The sequence below is a fragment of the Rousettus aegyptiacus genome, unplaced genomic scaffold, assembly GCF_014176215.1.
Source record: "Rousettus aegyptiacus isolate mRouAeg1 unplaced genomic scaffold, mRouAeg1.p scaffold_m13_p_9, whole genome shotgun sequence".
Taxonomy (NCBI): Eukaryota; Metazoa; Chordata; class Mammalia; order Chiroptera; family Pteropodidae; genus Rousettus; species Rousettus aegyptiacus.
This window is the reverse complement of record NW_023416312.1, coordinates 31578812-31605978: the sequence shown is the minus strand read 5'-3', so window position 1 is coordinate 31605978 and position 27167 is coordinate 31578812. Positions and strand designations below refer to the sequence as shown.

The 27167-nt window shown below is 49.5% G+C and overlaps 2 protein-coding genes across 8 annotated transcripts; one reads left to right on the top strand and one right to left on the bottom strand.

Annotated features, from left to right (window-relative positions):
- Nucleotides 1-1295: 1295 nt before the first annotated feature.
- On the top strand, nucleotides 1296-14883 carry FOXP3 (forkhead box P3). 6 transcript variants are annotated; one of them, XM_016153290.2, is made up of 12 exons: nucleotides 1296-1452; nucleotides 7903-8134; nucleotides 8649-8753; nucleotides 8843-8981; nucleotides 9383-9470; nucleotides 9540-9644; nucleotides 10373-10460; nucleotides 10663-10743; nucleotides 11519-11669; nucleotides 12318-12394; nucleotides 13693-13794; nucleotides 14005-14883. In XM_016153290.2, the coding sequence occupies exons 2-12, from the start codon at nucleotides 7925-7927 to the stop codon at nucleotides 14152-14154; spliced, it is 1296 nt and encodes a 431-aa protein (XP_016008776.1). In that variant the 5' UTR covers nucleotides 1296-1452; nucleotides 7903-7924; the 3' UTR covers nucleotides 14155-14883. The 6 variants fall into 6 exon arrangements, with proteins under 6 accessions (XP_016008776.1, XP_016008775.1, XP_016008773.1 ...); XM_016153286.2 differs by lacking the exon at nucleotides 1296-1452 and adding an exon at nucleotides 2270-2698; XM_016153289.2 differs by having other exon boundaries at nucleotides 1391-1452; nucleotides 9383-9644.
- A 103-nt stretch (nucleotides 14884-14986) lies between these two features.
- On the bottom strand, nucleotides 14987-26919 carry CCDC22 (coiled-coil domain containing 22). Of its 2 annotated transcripts, none has more exons than XM_036226762.1 (17): nucleotides 26682-26919; nucleotides 25420-25597; nucleotides 21026-21158; nucleotides 20771-20877; nucleotides 20573-20639; nucleotides 20296-20474; nucleotides 18661-18954; nucleotides 18139-18201; nucleotides 17941-18060; nucleotides 17243-17362; nucleotides 17038-17154; nucleotides 16827-16928; nucleotides 16636-16743; nucleotides 16265-16360; nucleotides 15958-16017; nucleotides 15803-15877; nucleotides 14987-15362 (listed from the first exon to the last, which is right to left on the bottom strand). In XM_036226762.1, exons 1-17 carry the CDS (start codon nucleotides 26729-26731, stop codon nucleotides 15249-15251), a joined length of 1983 nt encoding a protein of 660 aa, XP_036082655.1. In that variant the 5' UTR covers nucleotides 26732-26919; the 3' UTR covers nucleotides 14987-15248. The 2 variants fall into 2 exon arrangements, with proteins under 2 accessions (XP_036082655.1, XP_016008770.1); XM_016153284.2 differs by having other exon boundaries at nucleotides 18760-18954; nucleotides 26682-26917.
- Nucleotides 26920-27167: the final 248 nt, after the last annotated feature.

Genomic DNA, 27167 nt, shown 5'->3' with positions numbered 1-27167 from the left:
TAAAATCTCACAAGCTTCAATTCCCCCAGAAGAATCTCCAAATCTCAGAACCTCCCTATCATTGCATCCTAGAATTTAAATCCTGAGACATTGGGCTTATGGAAATCTAGGGGTTTCAAAACCTGGCACCAAGGAAAGCAGTGCCCCGACACACCAGCTCTGTGATCCGGAGCAAGTTGCTCGACTACTTCGCACCTCCATTTTCCCCACTCGTATAACGGCCATGATGACAAGATGGACCTCAGCAGACTGTGGTGAGGATTGAATGTGACCACTTGGGAGAAGTGTTCAGCACTGTAACTGTAACTGGCACATGGAGAATTCAAGATAAATGTCAGCTACAGGGATGATGGCAGATATTTGAAATCCTAAAACCTTGGAAACGGATTTTTCAAAGTAGAAAATGGCAAATGCCGAGGGCCTCGGAAAGTATCAGCCCATAGTGCCCCTGACTATGAGAGGGTTGGGGTCCCAAGGGGCTTCTTTGTGACGATGGATGCATTAATATGGGGGTCCTGATTGGGACCTATCTTGCAGTTTGGCCATTGGGTCAGAGCTCTCAGGCCCCAAGACATGATGAGATGACACTTTTCTCCCTTTCCTTACTCAGTGATGCTCAGTGGTCTCTGGGAGCCAGTGATTCTCAGATTCTTCGATTCTGTGAATTGTATGGGGGTGGGGAGGAATCCCCACTTTTTTCTCTGTTAAGTAACTTACATGCCCCTCACCCTCTGTGGAAAGGTGAGTTGCAAGTAACACACTCCCCTTCCCTGGGCAGTAGAGTAGTGATGATCATATCAATTCCACCTAAGGGTAAACTGAAGCTTGGAGCAGGGCAAAGCATCTAGGAACCTAGCCCTACTCTGCTTCTTTCCCTGCTATTTCCCATTCACACTCAGGGCCTCAGTGCCTCTCTTTCTTTCCCCAGAGACCCTCAAATACCCGCTCACTCACAGTGTGGTGTCTCTACCTGCCTGGAATGCCCCTGTGATTTATTTGAGTTCTTTTCCCTGTTTTTTTTCCCCTAACTCTACACACTGTTGTTTAAAAAACTGTGGTTTCTCATGAGCCCTGTTATCTCATTGATACCTCTCACCTCTGTGGTGAGGGGAAGAAATTATATTTTCAGATGACTTGTAAAGGGCAAAGAAAAAACCCAAAATTTCAAAATTTCCGTTTAAGTCTCATAATCAAGAAGAGGAGAAACAGAGAGAGAGAGAGAGACAGAGACAGAGACAGAGACAGAGAGAGACAGAGAACTATGAGAACCCCCCCCACGCCGTGATTATCAACGTACACAGTCATCGAAAAAAAAATGGATTATTAGAAGAGAGAGGTCTGCGGCTTCCACACCGTGGTTTTTCTTCTCGGTATAAAAGCAAAGTTGTTTTTGATATGTGACAGTTTCCCACAAGCCAGGCTGATCCTTTTCTGTCAGTCCACTTTACCAAGGTGAGTGTCCGTGCTCTCTCCCACCAAATGCGGCTCTGATGGAAGAGATGGCAGTGAGGTAGGCACTAGAGGATCAAGGGTCCTCCAGTACAGTCCAAACTTATGCGACTCCTGGTCCTGGTCAGGTAAGGTATTTTTTACAATAATAATAATAATAATAATAATAATAATAATAATAGTAATAATAAATGCCAGAGAACTGATAGGTAAAGTACTTAATTGGTGCTTGGCCAGAGGCAACGATAAATAAGTTGATTGATATGTGGATGAGTAGGACTTTTTTAAATATGTCGACTGCTAGTCTTTATGTATTTCAGAGCTTTAAACAACTTGAAACACTGTCCGGTTGTAAATGGATATTTCAACTACACCTCTCGCCTCTCTGTCTCTTCTCTCTCAATATCTTCCATCCCTCTGTCTCCGTTTGCCCTGTTTCTCTCTTTCCATGTTTCTCTGCCCCTCTCTCTCTGTCCGTTTTCCTGGCACTCAGAGTCTCCATCCCTCTCTGTCTTTATCCATTCTGACCATATTCCCTGTCTCTGTCTCTTCCATCTTGACCACACTCCATCTTTCTCTTTTCCTCAGTCTTTCTCCCACTGTCTCTCCTGCTCTCGTCTCACCTTCCCCTACCTGCCTTCCCACCTAGCATCCAGAGCTTTATACACAGATGGTGTTTGATAATAATGTATTGAATAATGTCAATGAGGAAATTTACACTTTATAAGGATGAGGATCGTGAGTTGTTGGGTCAGGCTAAGCACTTAACTGAACTTGTGCTTGCACTGTATGAGAGGAGACCCTGAAGCCATCTCTGAAGGCTTAGCAAGTGCTAAGTATTAGCTGTTAGTATTTTTTTAACCAAATTAGAATCATGCTATCCATTGGCTTCGTTCCTGCTTTATTCAATTAATAGGTTCATTTTTTAGATCACTAAAAATTGTTTCAACATAAGAGCTTTCATGGCTGTCAAGACTTACCTTATATTGGCATGAACCATGATTAGTTCAACAAAGTGCCGATTATTGGACATTTGGATTGTTCTTAGTTTTGTTCCCACAATCATCCTTGATTAGTTCCTTGGATTCCTGAAAATGGAGTTATTTGGGCAAAGGGTATGTGCATTTTTAAGGTTTCTGACCGTCTCTACAAATTATTCTTCCAAAAGGTTGTCCTGTTTTATGCTCCCTCTACTCAAGCTAATCCTGGGCGGAGATTATCACTTTTTAATCCTTTCTCAATACAATAAGTAAGAAAAAATCTCATCACATTGTTGAAATTTGCATTCTTTGATTTACTTATACTGTTTATTGACCATTTTTGGTTTTGTTTTAGTTGTCTGTTCTTGCCCTTAGTCCTAATAAGGTGTTCATCTTTTTTTTAATTTATTCATCACAGCTCTTTATTTAGAAAGGATATTAATCTTCCATCAGCTATACATATATATAACACATTTTCCTCCAATTCATCATTTGCTTTTTCTATTTGTTTATAGTGTTTCGTGATGCTTGTGATGTTTTTATATAGTCAAATAGATTAGCCCTTTCTTCTGTGGTTACTGTCTCTGGTTTTGTACTTAGAAAGTTCTTTCCCACTTGAAAATGAGATAAATATTCACATGTGTTGGCTTCTAGTCTCTTTTATGGTTTCATTTTTTCCATTTACTGTAGAGGTTACAAGTGTGGGTACTGGAGTCAGACTGTCTGGGACAAACCCAGCTTCACCCCCAAGCCATCTGTGTGATTTTTAGCCAGGCATTTAAACTCTCAGTACTTCTATTTCCTGCACTGTGATGGCTATAATAGTACCTACCTCAAAGATGGTTGTGAGGATTAAATCTATTAACCATAGGTCTTAGCATAGGGCCTGGTATACAATAAACTGAAGGTTGGTATTAGATATTATTTATCTCTTTCATGAATCTGGAATTTATTTAGGGTCTATGATGATGGCGACATTTCAAACTGGGCAGGGAGGGGTTAGTGGGAAAATAGACTGATTACTCATTCAATAACTTTATTTTTCTCTTCATTATCCCAGAAACATTTGTTAAACAATCTATCCTACACTGTCCCCCAGTCTGAAATGCCACATTCATCACAACTCAATTCCCTCTAGCCGTGAGTTTGTGTTTGAGCTTTCTATTCTATTCTGTTCCTCAATATCTACTCCTGTAGGAGGGCCACACCACTTTGCTGATTGTTCCTCTATAATACAACACAATTCCCAGCCCTAGGCACACCCCCTCCATCTTGCCCTTGGTTATTCCTTGTTATTTCAGGCAGCATCAGTTCCTCCAGCCAGAGGCCAGCAACTGTTCTTATTTGGGATCTCTCTCTCTCTCTCCCTCTATATACACACACACACACACACACACCCATACATACATATACACACACACATACACACACACATACATATATACACATACACACACATATATATGTGTGTGTATGTGTGTGTGTATCCCACATACATGCTCTCTCTCTCATCTCTGTCTCATTCTCTGACTCTCATTCTCTATTTCTGTCCCATCTCATGTTTCTCCTACCTGTCTCTGTACCTCTTGATCTCTGTATCTCTCTCTTCCCTTCTGCCTGTCTCTGTTTCTGTCTCTCTTTGTTTCTATGTATCCCTGTTCTCAGTCCCCTGAATAGAGGGGCAGTTGTCGATTTGAAGCCCTACAAATACCTAACGACTCACCCTGACACAGAGCAGAAGGGTACTGGCCTTCATCTACTCCACACCTCTCCCCTTCCCAATGTACAAGAGGAGCAAATTGAGGCCCGGAGTTAGGCAGGAGAGCCTCTCCCAAGGCCTCACAGAGACACGGTGGCAGAGTTGAGACCCAAGCTCAGATCTCAGGACTCTTGGTGGGACCCTGGCTCTGTTTCTCTCCCCATTGTGGGCCTCAGGTTTATGTCCATGCATCCATGAGCAGGGAGAGGGGACCTGGGCTGCCACCCAGCTTCTGTCATTCCCCCTTCTGCCTTCTCACAGGTAGGACTCTCCTTAAGGCAGGAAAATTCATGGTCACAGTGTGGGGCCCAGCCTCCCAAGGGCTAGACTGGGTGGGGTCCCAGGGCCTCATGGGTCAAGAGGCCTCATGGTCAGAGGGTGGTGATACTAAAGGGATATCAGTCAGTTAGTCTGGCTGTGAAAAGAGCTCAACTATGTCCCAAGAGTTGGCACTGGTCCCTGGGAACCTCCATTCCAGGACCCCTCCGGAGAGCCTGGTGGTGGGATCTCTACTGGCAAAGACCAGGGTTTTTCCTGCTCTCCACCATGAGGCTCTTGCCAAAGGTGTACCACTGTCCACCTCCCCTTCCTTCCCTCTCCATCTTTAGCAGAGTGGTCGTGAGCCTAGGAGCATTGTTCCGGAATGGACAGGGAGACAGAGGCCCTGCAGGTGTCCATTCGTAGATCACTGACATTTTGCTAAGCATTTTATGTGCACTAACTTTGGAAGATAAGTACACTTATCATCCCAATTTATATATGAGCCTGAGGAGAGTTGCAGCTAGTTAGTGGCAGAGCCTGGCTCCAGACTAGGGGAAGTAGAGGGGGTAATTCTGACCCTCCTGCCCTCATAGAACTTAGGAGGGAGGCTTGCTACAATTCTGGGCCTGGAAGGTGAGAGGCCCTATGAAATAGTGAGTTTTCTGCCCTTTGAAGACTTCCAGTGAGTTCCAGAGACATTGGCCTTCACATACTGAGAAGTTGGATCCATGGACCTCACAGAGTGTGTGGGTTTGAGATCCTGAGATCCTTTGAATCTAAGAAATGATGTTCTGTGATTCTGAAGTTCTGGCGTAGTACCATTTGAAGACCCTGAGGGTCCCAGTATCTGTGGGGTCTGCATGGCACTCCCCAAACATCAAAACTTGGGCCTCTCCATGGCCTAAGAAAGGCCAGGTCTACAGGACCCAGGGCTTGTCATGGTAGCCAGATGGACGTCACTCACCACATCCGCCAGCACCCACATCACCTCACCTGAGCCAAGCATGCTGCGGGATGGGCCAGCCAATTCTCGGAACGAAACCTGTGGGGTTGGGTGTCTGCCCCCTTCTCTTCCTCCTTGGTGCCGATGAAGCCCAGCGCATCCGGCCGCCATGACGTCAATGGCGGAAAAATCTGGGGAAGTCAGAGGCTGTGACAATGGGGCCCAGATGCAGACCCCGATATGAAAACACAATCTATGTCCCAGAAACATCCGCCATGCATCTTCTGAGAAATAGTCAGAAAGGGACGCCCCAACAGACAACGCAGGAAGCTGACTGCCCAGCCTGGCCCTCCAGTACCCCACTACCAGACAGACCATATCCATGTCCCCTTTCTGAGAATGTACCTATGATTCCCTGAGTCAGGCCACTCCAAAAGTGTTTTGGGAGGAGATTTTTTATAAGCTCTGGCCAAGTGTCCAGGCAAATTCAGAAGTGACCACCTGCCAGCTGTGCGGACCAAGCCAGAGTAGTGGAAAACATCCACTCACTCACCAAAATCAGTATTAGTGTGCTTTCAGGCTTCTGTAACAAAGTGCCACAAACTGGGTAGCTTAAACAGAAATTTATTGTCTCGGTTCTGGAGGCCAGAAGTCCTAGATCAAGGTGACGGCAGGGTTGGCTCCTTCTAGGACTGTGAGGGAGAAAGTGTTCGTGCTTCTCTTAGCTTCTCACAGTTTGCTGGCAATCTTTGGCATTCCTTGGCTTGTAGAAACATCATCCTGATCTCCACCTTCATTTATCCACTCTTTCATTCACTCACCTCCTCATGGTCACTGACATTCTCTCAGGCCTTTGTTCTGAGCCTCCATAGACCTAGGCTCCTGATTTTCACACAGTAATGTTCTAACCTCCAGGGAGACTGAAGGTTGAATACCTGGATTCTCACCCTCAGCACCCCAGCCCTGACAACCCCCATGGGCTGACATCAATGAAAAGAAGGAGCTCCCCCAGAACCCCTGGGCTGTTCTCAGCAGCTGTATGCCCAACCCAGTGCTGTGGGGTGGGGCGGGGACACACACACACACACACACACACACACAGGCCCACAGCAGGGAACTTGTGAAATGTGCATACATGCACACTTTCTGGAGAAAGTAGAGCTCTCAAGTCACAATGGGACTGTGGAACACTGAACCTGGGTGTCCCCTTCAGTAAAATGGAGGTTGGACTAGGCAGTCCATTCTAGCTCTAGCTTCCTCTCAGACTAGGTTTATAGGATTCTGAGAAACCAAGGCCCCACCCATCAGGGAGTATAGGGTTCTGGAGCCCTTACAGATGGCTTTCTGGATTGGCGTTAGGGGAAGAAGATGAAGAGCAGGCATTCCAGACAGGCTGACCAGCATAAGCGAAGGCTCAGAAACAGGCTAGGGGTAAACTCCAGTGGCGGCTGAGTTGACGAGCTCCCACAGGCTCAAGAGAGCCCATGTATCCTCCTCTCTGGCACATGTCATGCCAGCTCTGTGCAGGGCAGAGCCCAGAGATGAACAGACCCTGCCCCTTCCTGAATTTCAGACTCCTGTACTCAGCTGCCCATTTGGCATCCCCACTCATATGTCTAATGCCAGACTTTTCATGTCCATCCACACTTGGATCATCACTCCCCCACCCACTTCTTCCCATACCCCTCATCTCATTTCAACTCTGTCCTTCCAGCTGTTCAAGCTAATACCCAGAAGTCACCTTGACCCTCCCTCTCCCACCCTCAAATCCAAGCTGCCAGCAAATTCTGACTCCTTTCAAACATGCTCGGAATCCACCTACTTCTCACATCTCCACTGCCACTGTCTTGGTCTTTGCCGCCATTATCACTTACCTGGACTGTTGTAGTGTTGTCCTCACTAGTGCCCTGCTTCTGCCCTCACCTTTCTAGAATCTGTCTCTCTCAGAGTAGCCAGAGGGGATCTTTTGAGTCTATGCTCCCCACCACTCCCAAGTCACTGGATTAAAATGATGTTCCCAGGAGAAAATCAGAGACCAGCCCCAGCAGGATCAGCAAAGGTTGTGTAGCCTTTGCTGGGTAAAGTGAGGGCCAGAGGGCTCAGGCCTGAAGACAAGCCTCAAGCAGTGAGGGCAGGAGCTGAGACATACCCTAGCTGAGGCCCTGCAAACCAACCTGAAGCCCCCACTGCCCTCTAGAGGACACATCCCCTACCAGGGCTGTGCCAGCATGCACAGGAAAGCCATGTGCTGGACCTGTGCAAGTCTGCACGTGGAGTGTGCATGGAGAGACACATACCTGTGTTCCTGACATCAATGTGTGTGTGTGTGTGTGTGTGCGCGCGCGCACATGCACACATAACCAAAGCTGGGGTCCAGCTATGGCACCCTTTGGGACACGTCTCAGCCAATGCCTGCTCCGACCAGAGTGGGTAGCCATGTGGTTCAGGTGATTGTGTATTTTGCAGACCCCCAGCATATGCATAACTCTTTTCCCCCCATATCTCCACAGCCTGCCCTTGAAAAAGGACCCGATGCCCAACCCCAGGCCAGCCAAGCCCTCAGCCCCTTCCTTGGTGCTCGGCCCATCCCCAGGAGCCTCGCCTAGCTGGAGGACTGCACCCAAGGCCTCAGACCTTCTGGGGACCAAGGGCCCTGGGGCAACCTTCCAGGGCCGGGACCTTCGAGGTGTGGCCCATGCCTCCTCTTCCTCTTTGAACCCCATACCACCATCACAGCTGCAGGTGAGGCTCAGGGCCCAGGATGGGGCAAGCAGGGTGGGGTACCTGAATCTACAGGTGCTGACCTTTACTGTGGCATCGGGCGGGAGGCCCAGCTAGGGCACAGGAAGTGGTTTTCTAGGTCCCAGGCAAGTCTGTGACTTATGCAGATATCGCAGGGCCAAGAAAATCCCCACTTAGCAGGTCTCAGAGATTCAAGGCTCTCCCTGACCTTACGATCCCTCTCGGGAGAGGAGACCCTATCGTGGTCCCACAGGTATGTCCATGTGTCCCCATCCCCAGGTGACATGGGAGAGGCCTGGAGCCCAAGGAAGTGAGATGACAAGGTTCAGACCAGCTCTGCCACTTATTAGCTGTTTGATCTTAAGAAAGTTACTCAATCTCCCTGAGCCCCAGTTTCTACAGATGTATAAAGGGGATGGTCATAGTTCCTACCATATACGGTTGTGGTAAGGAATATATGAATTAGAAATGTAGAACAATGAGGATGAGGATGGCATCTGCCTTCTCCCCCCAGCTGCCAACAGTGCCACTTGTCATGGTGGCGCCCTCTGGAGCACGGCTGGGTCCCTCACCCCACTTGCAGGCACTCCTCCAGAACCGGCCGCACTTCATGCACCAGGTACCAACCCTGACTGGGCAGGGAGAAGGGAGCAGGTGGGAGAACTGAGGAGGGGCGCAAGCTGAACCCCAGCCCATATGTGCCCCCAGCTCTCAACAGTGGATGCCCATGCCCGGACTCCTGTGCTGCAGGTGCGCCCACTGGACAGCCCAGCTATGATCAGCCTCCCGCCACCCAGCACTACCACTGGAGTCTTCTCCCTGAAGGCTCGCCCTGGCATGCCACCTGGTAACATCACACCCCAAAGCTCCCCAAAACCCCAAAGACCCAAGCCCTTGAATGTGAGCAGTGTGGGCTGCAGACTTGTGGCCCACAGGTCAGAAGTGTCAGGTCTTATCATCTTGGAAACTCCAACCTCCAAAAAATGTCAGGCTCAGAACCTGAAAGATGTAGACTGTCAAAATTACGGAACCACAGATCTTTGCAAAGTTAGTCAAAATGTCAGCACTTGTGAATGGCAGTTTTTTAACTGCTCCACCAGAAGCCTTGGATGTTAGGGACATCAGAGCTCCCTGGGAGTCAGAACCTGTGAGGTTTTGGAGGGTGGGCAGCTCAAAAAGAGAGGCCTTGTGGGCTAAGCTGTGGAGCACAGTCCACAGTCCCCAGAGGTGCCCTGTCCTCACCCACAGGGATCAATGTGGCCAGCCTGGAGTGGGTGTCCCGGGAACCAGCACTGCTCTGCACCTTCCCAAGCCCCGATGCACCCAGGAAAGAGAGGTCAGTGGGCAGAGCTGGGAAGAACCCTTGCCTCGCCATTCCCTCCCCTGACACCCTCTGTTCCCCTAGCACCCTTCCAACCATGACCCAGGGTTCCTACTCACTGCTGGCAAATGGTGTCTGCAAGTGGCCCGGATGTGAGAAGGTCTTCAAGGAGCCAGAGGACTTCCTCCAGTGAGTGGCCCAGGCCCATTCCAGTCCAGAGGGGTCCCCAATTTGTGGGAGGAGGTCTGGGGTACAGATCTCAGCTCAGGCCTTATCCTGATAGGTAGTAAGATGAAAGAGGCAAAAGCTGAGACTGCGGATTCAAATCCAGGCTTTGTCACTCACTGGCTGCATAACCTTGGGCAAGTTACTTAGCTTCTCTGGGCCTTGGTTTTCTCATTTGTATATGGGGCATAATAGTGCATACTATTATTTACCTACGGACAAAGAAACTGAGGCCAAAGAGGTTAAGTGTCTTGATTAAGATCATCCACTTCCCAAGTGACAGAGCTGGGATTCAAACCCAGGCATTCAGGCTCCAGAATCCATAATCCTAACTGCTTTGCCCTGCTACCTCTCATGCCAACACGCTAGCTTAATTTTAATGCTTCTCAGTCTCAGCTCCTTACAATGGCTGTTACTGCCTCCACGTGCCGCCTCCTCCTCCTCTCTCTCTCTCTCTCCCCTCCCCTTCCCCCTCCCCTCACCCTCCCCCCTCCCCCTCCTCTCCCCTCCCCCTCCCCTCCCCCTCTCCCTCCCCCTCCCCCTCCCTCCTCCCTCCCTCCCTCTCTCTCTCTCTCTCTTTCTCTCTCCCTCCCTCCTTCCCTCCCTCCTCTCTCCCTCCCCTCCCCACTCAGAACATTGAGCCAGGAAACCTGGCCCACCAGTCATCTGCATGGAATCTTCCTCCTCCCCAGGCACTGCCAGGCAGACCATCTCCTGGATGAGAAGGGCAGGGCGCAGTGTCTCCTCCAGAGGGAGGTGGTACAGTCTCTGGAGCAGCAGGTGACGTGGGGTTGGGGAAGTGATGGGGTGAATGGTGAGCAAACTTTATACCTACCCTGTGCCAGGAGTCAAGCTCACACAGGATAGGGGCTGGCATAAAGGAAGGAAGGGGGTAGGGTACTCCCAGGGAAGACCATAGCCTGGCCAAAGATGTGGTAGAGAAAGTCCAAGTTGAGGCCTCACTTTGTGCCCATCTTTACAGCTGGTGCTGGAGAAGGAGAAGCTGGGTGCTATGCAGGCCCACCTGGCCGGGAAGATGGCACTGACCAAAGCTCCTTCTGTGGTGAGCCACCCTAGGCCTGATAACAGCACAGACTGCTGGGAGACAGGCAGGGGAGGGACCCTGCAGAGTGCAAAGGACCTATCTTCACACCCAGACCCTGGGACCTCTGGGCCCATGTCCCCAGCTCTGAATATGCCCAAACCTGAGAATTTGTCCCCATCCACTTACGGACCCTCTGAATCTACACTCTTGAAACATCATGATCTTGTTTTCGAAGCAACAGCAAATAGCTAGAAACTTGCTGAATGCAGACCATGTGCTGCTGGCAGGAGTGTCTATATAACTCACTGGGGCCAGGGCAAAATGAAAATGTGGGGCTCAAATTGCAAAATGATGACTGCAGAGCATTAAACAAAGTGCAGGGCCCTGTGCAGCTATATAGGTCACATGCCCACGAGGTGGGCCCTCGGTGCCAGGCACTGCTTCTGAGCACTTTGCTGGTATGAACTTATTCAGTCCTCATGATGCCACTGTAAAGTAGGCATCCCTAATCCACAGATGGGGAAAATTGAGGCCAGGGAGGCTTAAGTGACTTTCCCAAGGTCACAGCTGGGTAGTAGAGGAGCCCGATTCAACCCCAGTTTGCAGTGCTAGCATCAGTGCACTACTCACACTAGTGTCCACACCACACTCTGATAAATGTAGCTCATGCTGCTTTGTGGGAGCCCACATCAGACTGGGGTCGGGAAAAGAGTGCCCTTGCTTTTAAAACCCCTTATTTAAAATTAAGGTGCAAGTTTCAGCCTGTGTCACCAGCCTCTCCCTCCTTCCCCAGGTATCATCCGACAAGGGCTCCTGCTGCATTGTGGCCACTGGCAACCCAGGCACCACTGTCCCAGCCTGGCCTGGCCCCCAGGAGGGCCCAGATGGCCTGTTTCCTGTGCGGAGGCACCTCTGGGGCAGCCATGGACATAGTACGTTCCCAGGTAAGGATGGTCTGTGCCTCACATGGTGCCCCCAAGCCCCTAATCCCCAGACTAGCATGAGATTGGGGAGAGTAGAAAGGAGCTCCACACTGCTCTTCCCCACTGCAACCACCCGGCCTTTGGGAAAGCACATCTGCTTGCAAAAGCTTCCTCTCAGGATTTCAGTGGCCTGCAAGCCCACATTATGATCTCAGATGTCTAGCCCTGTCTCCTCTGAGGATTGGGGTTCACTCACTGTCCTGGGGATTAGGGTTTCAGCTATTCCATTTGGTCATCAGAAAGGAGAGAACTAGCTCCATAATTCCCAGGGACTCTCCCTCCCAGGCCAAAGGAAAATGGGGTGATTTGCCCAAGCTCACCAATCCCCTATTACCCAAAAGGCCTGGGCTGTGAGCTTAACAGGGATCAGGGTCCCTCAGTGTCATCCTGACTCTGCCACTTAACCAGTTACTTCTCTTTCGTGTACAAGTTGCTTCCTTTCTTTTAAACCTCTGGAAGAATAAGCTCTGTTTTAGTGGGAGTGGTGCAAATGATACAAGTTATGTCAAGTGCTTAGCAAACAGTAACTGTGATCATGGAAAGAATGGAGGGTGGGAAAGGGAGTGAGGAGATCCAGATAGGGCCTAACTCTTTTACCCCCTCGCACAGAGTTCTTCCACAATATGGACTACTTCAAGTTCCACAACATGCGGCCCCCTTTTACTTATGCCACTCTCATCCGCTGGGTAAGCTGGGCAGCTTAGGCCAAGGAGAATAAGGAGAAAGAATGGATGGAAACCTGCCTCCCAAATTCCCGGCCTCCCTCTGAGCAACCCTAGGGCAGGCTCCTGCTTGAAAAAAATCCATACCTCAGATATGATACCCCATGCTGGCTTTACCCCAGACTTGCCCCCAAACCCAAACTACCATCCAGGCAAGGGCAAGCAAAATTCTGGCCCTAAACCCACACCTTTCTTGATGTCTACCTCAACCGCATATCTAACCCCCTTCTAGACCTACAAAATTGCCCAAAAAATAAATTGATCTATTCCCCTTGCCTTAAACCCTTCCCAGGTATTGCCCTAACTCCTTCCCCAGCCCCGGTATACCCCAGTATGTAAACATATCCCCTGGCTGGGCCCCATCCCTAACCCCTTCCTTGTAACACCTGACTATCTGACTCTTAACCTCAACCCATCCCAACTCCTTCATCTGAATCTCCCCCATGCCTTCCCAGAACCTTCATGAGAGCCCGTCTAGACTTTCATCCTAGGCTCACATCTAACGCCAAACCTGAACCTTAACCTAATGTCACACAGTCCCCTACCTGGCCCCATCCTGATCTGGAACTTCACTACAGCTGTAATCGCTGCCCCTTGACTTAATCCCATTCCTAAATCCAAATAGATCAAATCCCTGACCCTTAGCCACATTCCATGCATAACCCCAGCCTTGCCCCTTAATGACTATACACAACTAATATCAACTTCACTACAACTTCACAACTAACCTCATTCTTGACCCTAAACCTAACCACATTCCTAACCCATAAAATAACTAGACAACTAGGCTCATCTCTGATGCCACATCACCCGGTCCCATGCCTCTCAAATTGCCCCAGTCCATCCCCAGCCTGAGCCTTAACTAACTCTTTCCCTGACCTTTAGCTCTGCCTGGCCCTCTACCTCTTCCAAACTCTTAACTTGACCCCACTCCTGGACCTTAACCTTTCCAAACCCTGAAACCTCAACCCTGCAGAGAACCCCCACTCTCCTCCATCCCAGACCTTTAACCTAACTCCATCCCTAACCCTAAACTATAACCCACTCAAACCTCGGCCTTGATCCTTTATACAACCCCATCATGGCCCACCCTCACCCTATTTCTAACCCTGTCTCTGATCCATCACCCCACACCATCTCCCTCCCTCCCTTCCCCTGCCCCCACAATTCCGTCCCATGTCAGATGGCCCAGGGTAGGCCAATACCCCTCAGCCAAACATTGAGTGAGTGACTCACCTTACCCCCACTCCCCTAACTTCCAGGCCATTCTAGAGGCTCCTGAAAAGCAGCGGACACTCAATGAGATCTATCACTGGTTCACACGTATGTTCGCCTTCTTCAGAAACCACCCTGCAACCTGGAAGGTGAGTGCCTCTAGAGATGGCAATGGCTGAAGTGACCTCAAATGCTACCACAGTGCCGGGCCAAGCTGGGAAGGCCTGGGGCTGTACTTGCAAATGTGATGGAAAAGGGCAGGTTGGTTTGCTGGTGGGGACTGCTAACCTTAGAGGATGACTACCCACCTGATCCCCACCCCCCACCCCCGGCCTGGCTGGCTGGTCTTCCTTCCACAGAATGCCATTCGCCACAACCTGAGCTTGCACAAGTGCTTCGTGAGGGTGGAGAGTGAGAAGGGGGCTGTGTGGACCGTGGATGAGTTTGAGTTCCGCAAGAAGAGGAGTCAGAGGCCCAGCAGGTGTTCCAACCCCATACCTGGCCCCTGACCTCAAAACCGAGAAAAGGAAGGAAGGACCGGGGTCAAAATTTGGGGCAGAAGTGGCCGGGGTTTGGGTTGGCAGGCCCTGGCCACCCCCACAGGGACCAAGAAGTGAGGTGTGCACTGTTTTGCCTGCCAGGGACATTGCTCCCCAACTGACTACCCGCCTTGGATCATATGCTCTGTACCAAAGCTGCTCAAAGATGTCCCAACCCTGTACCCCTACCTCAGCCATGCACCCCTAACCCAGCCCCCTGCGATGGGCTCTCAGGCAAACAGCCTTCACAATCAACCACACACACACTCTGCCTCAGTCACTCACAGACGTCCCCAGGCTGGAAAAGACACACAGATGCTCACAATCCTGTCCCTTGGACTCCATGCAAACCCCCAAATACAGAGCCTGTCTCAGTACACTCAGACAACCTCAAATCTGCACAGTCACACAAATAATCATACCCTAATAATCCTGTCAACTCACATACCCCAAAGTATACACCGTCAGCCAGCCTTCTGGCCCCCAGGTGTAGTGTTACAGGGTGTACCCAGACACCTATACAGAAGCAGCTTTTGCCTTCAGGGTCTCAGGTCCCAGAAAGCCACACAAACACATACCAGTCACGTACAGTCACACAGCTCCTGACACATACACTCAGTCATGCAGCCCATTAGAACGCAACTACATACCACGTACACACTATACATGCCCACACAGAGCCCCAGTGGGTCTCCTGAGTCCCAGGCAGACACACACTGACTCACCAAAATGTGCCCCATGTCTCGCCTGCTACCCACCCTCTGTCCCGCCCTGAGCCCTGTGCCCCAATCCATGCCTCAGCTTAGACTGAAGACAGAGCCCCTCATTTATTTGGGATCCAAGACCCAACCCCCAGTGCCCTCCCCAATAAACTGCAGCCAAGTTCCCATGCTCTGGACAATCACCTCAGGTAAGGGTTGGGGTCAGGTGGGCAGGAGTCTCCACAGCAAGAGGGATTGGACGGCAAACACAGGGAATGGCTAGGACAAGCACTTGGCCATCACCTCCAATACCCCAAATCCCTGCTGAATCCCAGAGTGGGGGAGACCTCTGCCAGTGGCCCCTCAGGCCTCACGGACCCGCCCCAGGAGGCCAGCGTTCTCCTGGCGAAGGGCCCGGTAGTCCTCGCGGATCTTCTCCAGGTTGCTGAGGGTCTTCTTGCCCATCTCCGTCTCGATCTAGGCAACGTGAATCGCATCCCTTCAGCGTGCAGGGCCCCTTTCCCAGTTCCTGCTCGCCACCCGCTCCATTACAACCACTCAGGGCCCTTCCTGGGCTCCTCCCACCCCTCCCAACAATAGTCTTCTCTGTCCCACTGCCAGGCCTTTGCACCAGTGGTTCCAGCACCTAAAGCATCTTTTGCTACATGGCAGGATTATCCACCACATACTCAAGCTGAAGCCTCTGCCAATGGCCCCGGGAGGCAGGTGTGAGGACCCTCTGGGTGGAAGCCAGAACTCAGAGTAGACCACTGGCCTGTCCCAGGTCATATGCATGACTAAGGGGCAGGGAAGAGACTCCAGCCATAAGCTGTGTCTGGTTCCACAGCCTGTCTTGGTACAAACCGAGGTGCTGTCCCCTGGCCTACCTTGGTTTTCCTCCCACCCCCAGGCCTCACCTGCTCCTCAAGGTCTCGAACCTCTCTCATGATAGTGCCTGTGTCCTCGATGGTCTGGATGAGCTGGCTGCAGTTCTGGGAACAGCAGGATCAGAAGGCTTGTAACCCAACCTGAACCCTCCCCAGACAGCCCCCAAGGACGCTTCTCCCCTCACCTCATGCAAGGCAGCTAGATACTTGTAGGCTTTCCGAACAGCATCATCCTTCTTGGCATCCTGACCAGACAGAAAGGACCTCGAAGATATCAGTGGGCTTCTCCTGCCCCACCCCCCTATACACCACCTTTAGAACCCCACTCTCCCATCCCCAAGACATCATCCTCCACAGAGCAAAGCCAGGCCTGAGCATTATTGTAATTGCAAGGCTCACACAGGGCACAAAACAAAGCCAGCCCATGATCAGATGGGCAGGCAGCAGCCCAGCCCCACACCACCCTTCCACCCAGCCTAGCCTGCTTCATACCTTAAACACAAGCTCATCAGTCACTGCAAATGTCCGGTCCAGCTTCCCAGACAGGGAGTTGATTTCCTTCTGAAGCTCCTTTGTGTCAGACAAGATCTGGCAGAGACCAGGGTGGCTATGAGCCCATGTCTGGGGTGGGGTGGCCAGCCATCTGAGGACATTCATGTGCCTACACTTACATCCAGACAGGGCCTGTGTCATTGCATCAGGGTTGGCTGGAGTGGATTGTGTGAGGCTGTTCTGGGTCAGGGTGTGGCCAGACAGGCCTGCTTATCAAGGGGTGTGAGGTTCCTGTGTGGCCATGTTACATACATCTGCCCTTTGGGAATATCTGCCCATATGACCCACCCTCCATGGCCATGGAGGCGTACCTTAGTGATCTCTTCCTTCTGCTTCCGGATGTTGCCCACAATCTCCAGGATGCGCTGGGTATAGGCCAGCCGGGATACATCTCTGGGCAGGGTCTCCAGCTCAGACACCTACACAAGGACACAGCAGGCACTCCACCAAGACCCATACACCACCCACTCTGAGCCACCTGGGGCCCTGGCGTGGACCTTACCAGCTGCTTATAGATCTCCTCCTTCCTACGGGCCTCCTCAGCAGCTGCCCGAACATTCTGGTGTAGCTCTTGGATCTCTACCAGCCGTCGAGAAGATTCCAGCTGCCAGAACCCCATGGGTAGAGTAGAAGGCAGTGAGCAGAGCATGGGGATGGCTGCCTAAGGAGAAACCAAACCTGTCCCACCCACATCCTAGGACCCTACCACCTACCTTTCTGCAATCTTGGAGCTTTCGTAGGTGGCGGTACTCAGCAAGGAGTGGGACCCGGTGCTTTTCCCACTGGCCCGCCAAGTGGATGACCCGTTGGGCACTACTCTCTACCACGAGCTGGGGGTGGCAGTAGGAGGGTACATGTCACACAAGCTAGGTCCTCCCACCTCCAACCCTTCTAGCCCAGCCCCAGCACCAGCCCCACCTGCAGTTTGACAAGGTTGGCAGCCCCATCAGGCAGCAGCTCCACCGCCCGGGTCTTCAGGCGCAGGGCCTGCTCCCGCTCTGCCACGCTGAGCTCATTCTGTCGACATTCGGTCTCTACCTGGCAGGCCGGGATCCCCACTCCCAGTCAGTGGAGGAGTTTGGCCACACACCACCACCCTCCCCCACCCCAAGCCTGGAAAGCCCTGGTGTAGCCTGAGCTCCCACAAATGATGACATACCTTTCTAGACCCAATCTGCCCCTTAACCCCCTCCTAATGGCAACAGACCTATAAACAGCAATGGGCACCCACAGGCCCCCCGACCCCTCTACCTCCATGCTGACCCCCATGCTGATGAGCCTCATGAGCCCTAGTCTGTAAAGACCCATCATGACCCACAGATACCCAGAAATGCTCACACACCTCCTGATTCTCAGACACCCACAAGGCCTGACTAATGCCCACAGGCACCTCTCACCCCTACAGGTCTACCAAGCCCCACAATCCTACATCCCCCTCTCACCCACACTGATTCTCTTGAGCCCTGAAGAGCCCCACATGTCCCCCAAAGGCCCCTATGAACCCTTCCGACATCTGCAGACCTCTCTTGAATACCTCTCGGCCCCCTCAAGTCCCCTTAAGCCCTCTAGGCCCAAATTGTGACCTGATCCCAGGTAGCAGCACCCCCCACTCCCACCTGCACAAGGCCAATTCCCAGTGTCTTCATGTTAGCTTCAGCCTCTTCAATGTTGTAGTTCACTCCCTCCAGCTGCTCCCGAAGGGCCTCCAGCTCTTGTTCTTGAGCTGCCCATGTATCCTGGAAGGAACGAGCCAGTCAGGTGTCAGGCCCAGTAGACAGACAAGGGCCCAGAACAACCCCCACTGCTCTACTCACCTGTTCAGGCCACCGGGAGGTTGCCAGCACATCTGACACCTGGGCTGCCTGGGCCTCAGGCTCCTGGAAGAGTGAGAAGGGAGCATCCGGACTGTTGGAGAAGGCCTTGCCCCTCACAGCCTAGCCACAACATCCACCACATGCACCCTCCCAGCACCATCCCATGCCATTCAATTGCTGATGGCTATCAGACTGTGATTACATGGGGCTCAAGGAATTCTCTGCAACCTTAGAGTGTTTGCTCATAAAGAAACCTCCCTGACCCTGACATAGCTCCTGCTCACCTTCCCCTTCTATGAAGTCCCAAATGCCCATGAGAAGGATGAGGGCCCCTCTGGGTAACCACCCAAGGAGAGAAGATATGCCCAGAGGGAACTTCCTGGGAAAGGCTGGAGTTTGCATGAAGAGCACCCCTCCACCCTTACATGGTTCCCACCCTCCATCCTTTCTTCACTGAAGTCCCCAAGAAGCCAGTGGACCACCCTAGTGAGGAGAGGGCATGCCTAGTGGGAACACAGGTACCTGTGTGGATAAAGTATGGTGTTTGTACATAAAGCAACCTTCCAAATCAGCCTTAGTTCCTTCTGTCAGCACACCCCATGTCCACTCAAGCCCACCCACCAGATGAAAAGTGAACTTCTCTGAATGTGTGAATCGGGAGCCCTTGGAAGCACCAGTCCTGGCCCCAGCACCCCAGGCCTGCAGCAACTCTTTCAGGTCTCGGGCTTGTGGGGGTGGGCCCAGCTGACCCCAGGTTTGGCGTAGATACTCAGCCAGGTGCTTCTGCAGCCGCTGCTGCCGAGCCCGTGTATCCTCCTGGAAACAGAAGGTAAGGCAAACTGGAGAATGTAGAGGCCCTGCCTCCTCCAGGGAGCCACCTGACAAAGTGTTACTTATAAATCACACCCACCCTCCAGCCTCTCCCACCAAGAGGGCCCCCGGACCCACTTTCCTGGCCCACTGGTCTGGGAGCTCCCCAAGGATGGGGTCTCTTCTTCCTCATAGCCAAGATTCTCCCCGCCCACTCACTTCTCACATTGGAGGAGAATGTGGGAAGGTGAAGAAGCCTGCAGCACCCAAACCAGAGAGTGATATGAAAAGGATATGTGAGGACAGAGCAGAGACAATGCCAGAGGTGCTGGGCAAAGATAAGAGTAGAGGCAGAGAGTGGAATTGAGAGAGAGAGAGACAGAGACAGACAGATGAGAACAGAGGCAGTTTTGAAAAAACTTAGGAAATACCACTATTAATGGTTTAAGAAATTGTTGTTAATTTTATTAGGCGTGAAAAAATGGCCTAGGGGGTCACCTTAAAAAGTGAATGTCCTTATGAGTTAAGAGACATTGCTTAAGTATTTAGAGTTGAAATGACATGATGTCTTGGATTTGCTTTAAAATGATACAGGAAAAAAAGGTGGAGAAAATAGATGAAGAAAACTTGACAAAATGCTTATAGTTGAAGGTGGGTGACAGGTACATAGGATATATTAGGACAGTCTCTCTAATTCTGTGTTTGCAATTTCTGTTAGTTTAAAAAAAGAAAGAGATAAAGACAGAATACATGACAGTGGGGGAGGTGTGGGGAGACAGAAAGAGACAGTTGCAGAGGTGGACAGAGGGGAGAGGGGACAGATACAGAGGTGGACAGAGTGAGAGAGACATAGCACAGAAATGAGGAGACAGAGGGGCAAGAAAGAGAGGCAGCACAACTACAGAATGAGAAAGACAGTGACCAGAAGATTTTATGCAGAGATCTTGAGACAGAATAAATGAACTCTGCTGACAACTGCAGACAAAGAGAATAAGAACGTCAGAGATGGGAAGAAAGTAGTAGAAACGAGAGATAGAAGCAGATCCTAACTGCTCTGGTTGCTAGGAACCATGTGCACATTTTGCAGTCAAACACAGAGCACTATCACCGCCCATGTCTTAGAACAGGAAACTGAGACTGAGTGAGATACTGACCTATCTGAGGTCCAGTCTTTCTGACTCCAACATACTTGCATGTGGGGAGCCAAGTAGGTGCACACAGAGGGGATAAAATCAAACAGAAGGACAAAATGGAGAAAGGAGAGGGGCAGAGGAGCAACGGGAGACAAAAATAAAGCAGCAAGTGAGCAGGGTACTTGGCAGCAGGGAGCCAAGCATTGAGCAGTACCTGGGTGGGAAGGTGGGATGACCAGCGGACCCAGTCCTTGTCCCCAGGGTGGTCCCGGCCCATGTGTTGGCAGAGCTGGATAGCATGGCATTCAAGGAGCGAGGCCGCCCTCTGAGCAGGCTGGGGCACTTGAGTGGGAGCTGGTAGTAACAGGGGACTTGCCTGGAACTCCCGGGACTCTGGAAGCAGGAACAGAGTTGGCCAGCCTTCCTATCTTGCCACACAGTCAGGCCCACCTCGACCCTTCTCCCCAGCACCTCCCCAGTCTCACACTTACCTCCTCTGGAACTCAACTCAGGCATGACCAGCCTGCTGGCATGGAAAGGTTTCTTGGGGGCTGAGCCCTAGTGGGAGAGCAAAATCAGAGCCTCTTGGATGAACTGTGACAGGGGACACTGGTGGAGGGGGAGCCAAAAACCTGAGCACCCAGACTGGGACAAGGAAGGCAAGATCAACATAAGTTGGGGGGTCCCACCTGGAGGTGCTGCAGCTTGGGAGAGCGAAGGAGGGGTGGAACCCAGGGCAGGGCCAGCTGGTCCCGGATTTGACTCCCAATGGATTGGAGAAGGATAGCTGAGTCACCTATGGAGGGCGAGGAGGGAGAATCAATCAGGTGACAATGCCAAAACTCCAAAAATACATACCATGGGAAACCAGCCATTGCTCCCTGATCCCCCTCCCAGAGACGCATATCCATCTAGCTATCAAACTCACACTCAGTGCCTCATACCTGAAGGCTTGTCTGCATCCTCAGAGGCATCAGTGGGAAGACGCTCAGCCAAAAAGAGAAGCAGGTCCCGGAGGTCAGGTTCACTGGGGTAGAGGAAGTTCTGATAGCCAAGCTCCAAAGGATAGCCTAGGTCCTAGGGGTTGGGGAAGGGTCCCCTATCAGCCAGGCAGGTAGGCTCCTCCTGCCCTGGAAGCCCTGGCCCTAGACCCCAAATGCTCCCACTCTCTAACCACTACCCCCCAAACCTCCCCTTGGCTCCTCAAGGCCTCCAGGCCTCTATGGGAGCCACACAGTGATTCTAGTCAGTGTTACAGAGAGAAAGAAATAAAATTAAAGCTCTGGTCTAACTATCGCTTAAAATACAAAGACCATAAAAGAGAAGATGTGTACTTCTGGATACATGAAAAGAAATAAAAAATTTAAAGGAAAAATATAATAAGCCAAGTCAAAAGAGTAGTGACAAGCTGTGGGGAAAATATTTGGAACTCATATCATAGACAAAGAGCAAATCTACCTAGTATATAGAGTGCCTAAAACTAAAAAAGTATAAAAGACCAGCAATGAAACAGAAAAATAGGCAAAAGACAGGAACAGACAGTTTACCAACAAAAAATTAAAATAGCCCTTAAACGTATGGAAATACGCCCAACTTTGCTCATAAGAGACATGAATTGAAGGCACACTGAGAGGCTTCACACAAGTATCACTGATCTGGGCAACCTGATGCTACATTTTCCTGCAATGCACACTGGGAGGAAGATACTATCTCTAGGGCCGTGTTTCTGCCTGGAACCTGAATCTACTCATGAGAAAACAGAGCAATTCCGACTGTGGGGCATTCCAGGAAACAACCAGCCTGAACTCTTCGAAAACATTTGTCATCACAAAAGAAACAAAGAAACAAAGGCAAAGTAGGACTGTTCTAATTAAGATTAGAGTTGTAACAATGAAATAAAATGTGACCCTTGATTAGACACTGTGGTTAAAAAACACAACTATAAAGGATACTTTTGTAACAACTGGGGAAATCTGACCATGTATTAGAACTCAGAGACTATTAAATTTCATGGATATGATCATAGTATTGTGGTTATGCTGAAGAATGTATTTTTCCTTAGGAGAGGCACGTTTAAAGTTTTAGGTATGAAATGTCATGATGTCTGATACTTTCAAATATTTCAGCAAAAAAGTGTATATGTATACATATGTGCATGTATGTGTGTATCTATATAGAGAGAAAAGAACGGAGTAAATGTTACAATGTAGGAAGCTAGAATGGTATACAGGTGTTCACTATTCTATTTTCATTTTTCTTTAAATTTGAAAATTTTTTCAAGGTACAAAGTTGGGTGGTACTATTCTGGGATACCATTTCTCACCTATTGGATGGGGAAAAAAATCCAAAAATCTGACAATACATTCAATGGGAGAGGCTATACGGAAACAGGTATGCTCTCATACTCTGCTAGTGGAAATGCAAAATTAAACAGTTCCAGTGAGGGAAATTTCGCAAAATCTAACCAAACTATACATGCATTTACCCTTCCACCTAGTAATCCTACTTCTGGAAGTTTACCGTGAAGATATGCCCTTAATAATTCAAGAATATATATGTACAAAATTATTCATTACAGCATTCTTTGAAAAAATATTGGATATTCCCTAAATGTGCAATCATAAAAGAGTGGTATCTACACATGATGGACTACTATGCAGCTGTAAAAAGGAAAAAATAATTAAGATTTTTTATTATTTGATATGAAATGGTTTCCAAGATACACTGTTAAGTTAAAAAAAACAAAAGCTAAGAAACTAAGTATATGCTTTGTGTAAAAAAATGGTAAATAAGAATATATATTAATATTTTCTATATCTGCATTTAAAAATACTGTAAAAATACACAAGAAACTAATTAAAGTGATTATAGCAGACAAGTAGGGATAATGGGGTGAATGGTTGGGTGTGTAAGTGAAACATCTCAAGGTATCATACTTCTGTCACCCCTTGGTAATCTTTTCTACCCTTTCAAGAATTAACTACCTTCTACCTGATTCACAATTCTTTATATTAAAATATCCCTATTCAAACGACTGCTGGGGTTTCTGTCTCAGAACTGGACCCTGGTTGATAAAACAAACTACTCAAAACAATAAATAATCTTTTAAAAAGAGACTACAGGTTTCAGAGTAAAAAAGATTGGGGTTGAAATCCAGCCTGTGCTACTTACTTACTATAAGGCCTTGGACTGGTTATTTAACACCCAGAAGCTCAGTTTCCTAGCTGTAAAATAGGTCTAACAGTTCTTTCCCTAGTGCCTGCTTTAAGGAAGAAAAGGACCCATCGAGGTTCTGGGTGGGGACTGAGAATTGAGCACAGAAAGAAAGCCTTTTTATGTCAGAGTTGCTGTTCGTCTAGAGCTTCATGGACTTTGAAATCAGACTTTACTGGGTTCATATCTAAGCTTTACCTCTCACCAACTGTGTGACTTCAGACAAGTCACTTAACCTCTCTGTGTTTCATTTTCCTCATGTGAAAAAGGAATACAAACAGGTACCTACAGTACTTACCTCAGAAAGTTGTCATGAGAATTAAATGAGTTAACACCATGTTACCACAGTACCTGGCACAGAGTATGCACTCAGAAAACTTCATTATTATACACATATGTGTGTACTGGGTCACAATCAAAAAAAAGTGTGAAAACCACTAGCTTTTAAGCTACTTTGGTTTTTTTTTCAATATCTGCAATCAAAGAGTTGTGACTGATATAGAAACTCATTCCAGGAGTCAGGTATATGAAGTGACAGACACCAAAATATGGAGGTGGCTGAGTCGCAGAAAGTGGTGGCAGGAATAGTGGTGGCACATGAAAAGGCAGACACCAGAAGGTGGCAGTGCTGAACAGAGGTGGGCTCCAGGGGCAGCACACAGCTGGGTTAAGAGACACCTTTTCTGCCTGCTGCAGACAACCGAGGCTCTGAGGCCAGACAAGGACACAAGCCCCTTCATCACTAAAAATGCCATACTCTAGGCTCCACCCTTAATTTAGTGTGAGCAAAAGTCAACACTAAATCCGGTGGGTGACAGCACTAAGAAAAAAGAGGAACATAACTGGGGAAACTGACCCCTGCCCCTCAACATCTCCCACTATGCACTCTCCTTGTCAAATAGAGGATATAATTTCTCCATTATCAAGTGCCATCCTCAAGAATATAGCCCCAGGCCACGGGACAGACTGCCTGCCTCATAAGACTACCAGAAGGCCCAGTCAGAAGAACCTGAGAACTCCTGAGAGCTGGGTAAACATGAGCTAAAAGATGGGCAGAACTCTGAGGCCTATTGCTAAGAGACAGATGCTGCACAGGTAAGGTCCAAATTCAAGAAACCTGACCACCCTTTCCCCTGGGTTTAAGTGGAATTGTTCACTGTAGTTACTCTATTGACCCTCTACCATGATATACTGGGTATGTTGGACATATTTACATTAATTATGTAGCCACAGGTTGTTGGAATGCAAGCAGCCAGATCACACCTATCCAATAATAGCAATACCACTTACACAAAGCTTATTACATCCAGCTTTTCATATATTAACTCATTTTAACCCTCATAGTACCTTTATGTGGTAGTTAAAATTGTCACCTCCACTTTACACATGAAACATAGGCCTAAACAGATTCAGAGACTGATCCAAAGTCACAGAGCTAGTGAGCCAGGAGAAATAGCATTACTGGGAATCCCTGAATTAGTAACTGGACACAGGTCTGTACTGCATGATGCTTCGTCAGAAGGCATATCATCTATGTAGAGACAGTTTTGGAATTATTCTCATAAGAGGTAGGATGTGTGTGGCTGCCACAGGGCAGAGTGCAGAGTTATTACAAAAGTGTACACACTGTTTTGGTTAACTAGCATATCTTCATTTGGATAACCATCCCTACCCCAGCTCCATGTGATCCTGAAGGAGTAGCCAATCACAGTACATGGTGGTTAACTCAGGAATCAGCATGTGAACCAAGCAGAGCCTTTTCTGGAACTGGTAAATGGATATTATAGGGGGAAAATTCCTGGTGCTAAGCTTAAAATGCCTGTAGTAGAGGCAGCCCAGGTACAAACTGAATCAACTCATTTAATGTTCATAACAACCCTAATTTTATCATCTCGATTTCACAGATAAAGAAGGACACTGAGGCCCAGAAGAGTTAGGGTCACACGATTAGCAAGTGGTGCAGTGAGGGTCTGAACCACTAAGGCACTTTGACCACAGAGCCAGCAGCCTTAATGCTAAGCCACAGGGGAGGTGACAGAGAGGAAAGGCAAGAGTTTCAAAGGAGCTTGGTGAATTTGTGAAGGAGGAAGGAAGAGGCTGTGTGTATTGGGAGGAGGGCACTCACCATGCAGGCCTGAGCCAGACTCATGGCCAGGCGGAAACGGGCAGACATGGCAAGAGGCAGCAGGGGACTGAGGCCAGAGCCCACAGCAGGGTTGATCACACGAAGGCAGCGGACAACAGCTTCTACAACCAGCTCAGTAGTGAAGGCTCGCAGCGTCTGCACTTCTGGAGGAACTGCCCTGAAGAAGGAGACAGTCTTGATGTGCAGAACATTCAGGAAACAGGGACTAGGCTGGGCTGTGCTGCCCTAGGACTGGTGTAGTGGGAGGAGGATGGCCATGGTTCAGACAGGTCCTGGGTGTTGATGAATGTGACTTCCATTTGGAAACTAAGAACTGAGGAAGTCCTCAGGTCCTACAAACTTGGTGTAGAATAATGAATGGAAGGGATCTAAGTTGAGAAAATCTCCAATTTCCTTATGCTTAAAAGCCCCAAATTTCTGTTGTCAGGAAGGACAAGGGGCCCATGTAGCATGATCTCTGGTTTTCTGGGTCTCCATATATAGTGTTTCCTGCATGTCAGAAGACCCTAGATATTGAACTGCTTGGGTTTTGGGACTAGATGTTGGGAAGCTAGGGTTTTCAGAAGTTCCAAATGTCAGGGTCCCTGAATTAAAGATCCCTGAATAATAAGACCACCTAGTTTCTAGCAATCCAGAAATCAGGCTCCCTAAATGTTGGCATCCTGGATTTTTAGGGCCCTGGAATGCATAAGTCCTGTGTGTCCAAATCACCAAGCACTGAGGCCTCCAGATTTTATGGTCTGGGTTTTTAAAAGCCCCAGTTGTTGGGAAAGCAGGGTTTGGAGGTTCCCAAATATCCACTACCAGGTTTTTGGGAGTCCCTGAGTGGAAGGATCCTGGGTTTTTAAGTTCCCTGTTTCTGAGGATACAAGTGTCTAAGAATCTCCAGATACCAGGGTCCCAGGGTATTGATGTCAAGAGCCACAGATTTCAGGTTCCTGGGTCCTGAGGTTCCAAGGTTTTAAGGTCTCAAGGAGTCTGGGTCCTTGAGTGTGGGGTTTATCAAGTGTCAGGTTTGGGAGGCTCCTGATGTTAGTGTGTGTGTGTGTGTGTGTGTGTGTGTGTGTGTGTGTGAGCGCGCGCGCGCACGCGCGCATGTAAGGGGGAGTAGAGTTTATGGTCCTGGAATTTGGAGCCCTGGATATCAAGGTCCAGGGTTCTAAGGTTCCCGGGTGACTGGGTCCAGAGTTTTGGAATCCCAGATATGGGCATTCTGGGGTGGGTGGGGGCTCTGTCCTTACGTGCCGGCCTGGCGCAGGGAATGGATGAGGATTCGGTCCGCTTCCTCCATGGTGGAGCTGTGTTCGAGACTGAGGCCAGGTCCAGGGCCGGGTTCGGTCAGGAGAGGCGCAGCTGTTGAAACCCGGTTCTGCGCTTGGGGTCCAAGGAGTGTCACGGGCTGCCACTGGAGAGCCGGGAAGTGTAGTTCCGACAGTGAATGCAGCGAAAGGCTTGCGTCCTGATACGAAAGTGCTTGCGCAGCATGAACGCGCAATGGCTGCTAGGAGTTGTAGTTCTTCCGCCTACGGTCCAGTGGGCTCTTCCAAGCGAGCAAAGGAATATAAATATATATATATATATAGTGTGTGTGTGTGTGTGTGTGTGTGCACACGCGCGCGTTTTTCTTGTGTGCGCGCGCGTGCGTGACTGTGTTGGGAGGGCGGGACAGAGAGTGGCTTCTTGACTCATTCACTTAAGACAGCATTCAACTTCTAGATTATAGTTGC

Bases quoted from the DNA above. Each gene is read 5' to 3' on its own strand.
- FOXP3 (XM_016153285.2), top strand. From the start codon at position 2,544: ATGGAGTTATTTGGGCAAAGGGTATGTGCATTTTTAAGGTTTCTGACC. The intron at 2,699-7,902 runs GTAAGAAAAAAT...ATATCTCCACAG, and splicing joins ATCCTTTCTCAATACAATAA to CCTGCCCTTGAAAAAGGACC. The intron at 13,795-14,004 runs GTGAGTGCCTCT...TTCCTTCCACAG, and splicing joins ACCACCCTGCAACCTGGAAG to AATGCCATTCGCCACAACCT.
- CCDC22 (XM_036226762.1), bottom strand. From the start codon at position 26,731: ATGGAGGAAGCGGACCGAATCCTCATCCATTCCCTGCGCCAGGCCGGC. The intron at 25,598-26,681 runs GTAAGGACAGAG...CTCCTTCTTCAG, and splicing joins TCCCTGCGCCAGGCCGGCAC to GGCAGTTCCTCCAGAAGTGC. The intron at 21,159-25,419 runs GTGAGTGCCCTC...CCCAACCCCTAG, and splicing joins GTCTGGCTCAGGCCTGCATG to GACCTAGGCTATCCTTTGGA.